The following is a 3,900-nucleotide window of genomic DNA, read 5'->3' on the forward strand; positions in this document are numbered from 1 at the left end:
GTAACTGCAGGTCTGTAATAACGTAATATTTACCAACAGTATGAATTAAAAATTAGAATTTCGTACTTGGGATTTGGGCCCTTGGAATAACGAGCAGAGCTTTCGAGAACAAGTTTATTACGTGCTTGATACAGACTGGCGCACGTGAAGCACACAGTTGGTTTTATAACTGCGATGTGCTTCCGTTGCATTTTTTTTTGATAAAATAATACAAAAGCTACGTTACTTATACTACGTGATAAAACATAATGGGAAGCAAAAATAGAAAAAGCATGAGATATTAAATCAATCACATGATTTTAGTCTTCAAAATCTAACTGTAATGTTGATTTACTTTGGTCCCCTTTTCAATTTTGCGATACCAAAATCAATCAGTATCACGAAGGTAATTCCAATTTTTTGTAATCCTGTTTTTTATTTTCAGTAGAGGTGGCAGTAGTCAAATCAGTGGGTCACTTTCAAATGGACGCTCCCAATCAAAAACAGTCAGTGAAAACACTGACAGCACACAATATTTTTAAAATGTGTTTTAAATGATTAAAAAAATGTTTACGATATTTTGAATGTTACTATGTGAGCAAAATATCTCATTTCATGTAAAAAATAATATTTAAAAAATGTACAAAAAAAGTATTTTATAAATTAATTAATTTATAAAAATTAATTAATCTAGATAAATAGATCAAAGAACAGAACCTACTTGTTTATACAGGGTGTCTCACGGTGACAGTCCATTAGAATTATTTCAGAGACTACTTCGATTTGAATTTTGAAAATTTGGGATAAAATAAGCAAGTTGATGGCGACTTCCGGTATAATCGGAAGTGGTACGTGGACGCCATTAATTTAGTTGAGAAGGGCATGCCCGAAAACGCGGTACTTATCCTGACCATAAATTCAGTTGTCAACAAATGGCCTAGCAGTGCAGTGCAGCAATGCGGAATTTGGTGTGAATCAAGTAATTTTAATTTATTATAGGCACCTTCTATTAGTCATTAATATTGTAACTGCTTAAGGGCGAATGAAGAGGGATATTTTGTTTACTAACATTATTACAACATGGCATTTTGAAACGGAACAAAACGAAATTTACCATCAATATAATGTATTGTTTGAAGACAAATAATTAAAATATGTTGTAGGTCAAATGAACATTACAATAAAAATTTTCTACACATTATAAACAAATTACTATAATTTTTTACCTGTAACAGAAAACTATGAAACTCATTAAATTTTATTGCTAGGCGTTTTTATACATATTCAACTGATTTCGGAAAGACTATACCAGCATTATTTTAGGGTTTATAGAATACTCTGCCATTTTAATCAAAGATAAGTAAAGGTTTGATGGTAGGTCTTACAAGTTATACTTATGTAAGCAATAAAATGCGCCAAAACGTCGATATATTATTCAAAAGTAGGCTTGAATCGAATATCAAATTTATTCAAAGTAAATGTTGCAAAATAATTTCTTATACCTAATTTGGTTTACTGAGAATATAATCGCATTTATCTATATTTGTATCTACAATAAACAATTAATTTGGAAATTGACATTATTTATAAATATTCGTCCTTAAATGCCCCTAAAAAAAATTGAAATATTAAAAACGAAGGACTTTTTGGTTTGTGTAAAAGAACTGGACGCTAAAGTTAAATATTGCCATAATAAACCCCCAAACCCTCTTTTTTGTATTTAAATGCATCAAGATTAAACGAAATACAAACTTACATGATTTTTATTTTAAAACTGCCTAAAATAGAATTATCTTTTATTGTGGAATTTGGGTGTATGAATGAAATAAATTTTGATTCAACCAGCATATAAATATGTATCTCATATAAATTTAAATAACTTTTCGTCTAATTTAATCCAAATTAGTTTCGAATATTGTTGGTAATTTACTCCAAAATTAATGCAATTAGAAATCGTAAATATTCTTAATACCGCCCTGGTTTTAGCCACTTCTCCACGATCTCAAATAATCTTATCTTAAAGTAAATGGTCAAAAATCATAGATACTGTAGATGTACATGATTGTTATCAAAATACATGTTATAATTTGCTCGTAAGTATACAAATTACTTACCTAAGTATTAGGTAATTCGTTCATTAAATTTCAATATTTCGATTGATAATCAACCAGAGGTTAATATCGATGTTATTCAGAGTTTATATTATTGAACTGTAACCGTAGTAATAGATAAATCTATACGAAATTCTTATATATTCAAAATATATATTTAGTGTTTCTTTTGCAGATTGCAAGGATGGCCCTGAATAATGCGAAATCTGTGATATTTGGAATAACAAAGAATAATAAAAATGGCTTTAAACGTATCCTTCTTNCTCAAATAATCTCAAGTAAATAGTTAAAAATCGTAGATGCTGTAGATGTACATAGATGATTGTTATCAAAATACATGTTATAATTTGCTCGTAAGTATACAAATTACATAAGTATTAGGTAATTCGTTCAATAAATTTCAATATGTCGATTGATAATCAACCAGAGGTTAATATCGACGTAATCCAGAGTTTATATTATTGAACTGTAACCGTAGTAATAGATAAATCTATACGAAATTGTTATATATTCAAAATATATATTTAGTGTTTCTTTTGCAGATTGCAAGGATGGCCCTGAATAATGCGAAATCTGTGATATTTGGAATAACAAAGAATAATAAAAATGGCTTTAAATGTATCCTTCTTATAAGAAGTTCTATAGAACAAAGTATATTAAATTTTTAGTGTAGATCCTTAATGATAAATTTAGGTTTATTTTCGGCGAAGAAATCTGACCGCGGTAAGTTTAAGGTAATTATATACATAACCTAGAATTATTATCTACAGAACAGGGTCGTAGCAAGGAGTTAGGGTTGCCTGAACCCGAAAATGAAAAATGTTTAAAAATTTGACAACATAAACTAGGTTTATTTACGCAGCCTGTCTAAATAAATAAATATTCAATCTTGAACCCTGTGTATTTGTTAAATTCATAAAGAAACATTAATTTCGAAATTAATGATAAACTCAAATTTTAATTAAATATAATTTATGTCCCTTTATTTGGTAAAATAGCTTACTTTGTTAGTAAATCAGCGTATCTGCATATTACTTGCTGTTTTTACTTTGAATTTCTTAAATTAATATTTTTAAAAAATGCTTAGAGTAATCGCATTAAATTTAAATTTCAATATACAGTGTTAAAAAAAGTACGACAACCGAGTTCAACGTTCGTTGTCGTATCAAGTCTTATAAAAATAGCCGAAATGTATAGGCTCTCCATTTTCCTGGCCATTGCCACTCTTGTAATTATAGAATGCCCGGACCACCTCTATTCGACGCAGAAAGGTCCAACCTACACAACGACACCATAATCACACCGATCGGAGCTCCCCTGCGCCCAGCGGTGACGGCCGAACATTTGTTACAATAAAAGTTTATATACACATATATTTTTCGAACATCTAATAACAGTAAAAGATCGTTTTCGTACACTCAGTTTTAAGGTCTTATATATTGAATATGTTGACTACCTAGAGAGTGAATTAAAAAAGTTTTGGCGTTAAAAAATTAAACAAATGGATAAAGAACATGATAACAAAAGGTCTATTTAATGCAGTGATTCAACTAAGAAGCGATATGGTTTTAGATAATCACAATGCACAAAGTGCAGCATCAAGATATAATAGGATTCTCACTTGTATTTGTGATTGACAAGTACATTTCTTTACTTTCAGTTGCATTTAACTGGCAGGATCCGTTGAACTTGGAATCTCAGTTAAAAGAGGAAGAAAAATTAATTAGAGACCAATTTAGAGGATACTGCCAGCAGAAACTCCTTCCAAGAGTAATCGAAGCAAATCGAAATGAAGGTAAATATTTTAAAG

General features: G+C 29.7%; 1 protein-coding gene across 1 annotated transcript; it reads left to right on the plus strand.

Moving 5' to 3' along the window:
• Nucleotides 1-2,353: 2,353 nt before the first annotated feature.
• LOC111693016 (glutaryl-CoA dehydrogenase, mitochondrial-like) lies at nt 2,354-3,885 on the plus strand (the record flags this gene model as incomplete). The annotated part of the gene is made up of 4 exons (XM_023457153.1): nt 2,354-2,443; nt 2,633-2,708; nt 2,784-2,813; nt 3,751-3,885. Coding segments are annotated over exons 1-4 (286 nt in total), but the record flags the coding sequence as incomplete, so codon positions are not given.
• Between the last annotated feature and the right edge of the window lie 15 nt (nt 3,886-3,900).

The sequence above is a fragment of the Anoplophora glabripennis genome, unplaced genomic scaffold (genome assembly GCF_000390285.2).
Source record: "Anoplophora glabripennis isolate ALB-LARVAE unplaced genomic scaffold, Agla_2.0 scaffold6499, whole genome shotgun sequence".
In the NCBI taxonomy this organism is placed as follows: Eukaryota; Metazoa; Arthropoda; class Insecta; order Coleoptera; family Cerambycidae; genus Anoplophora; species Anoplophora glabripennis.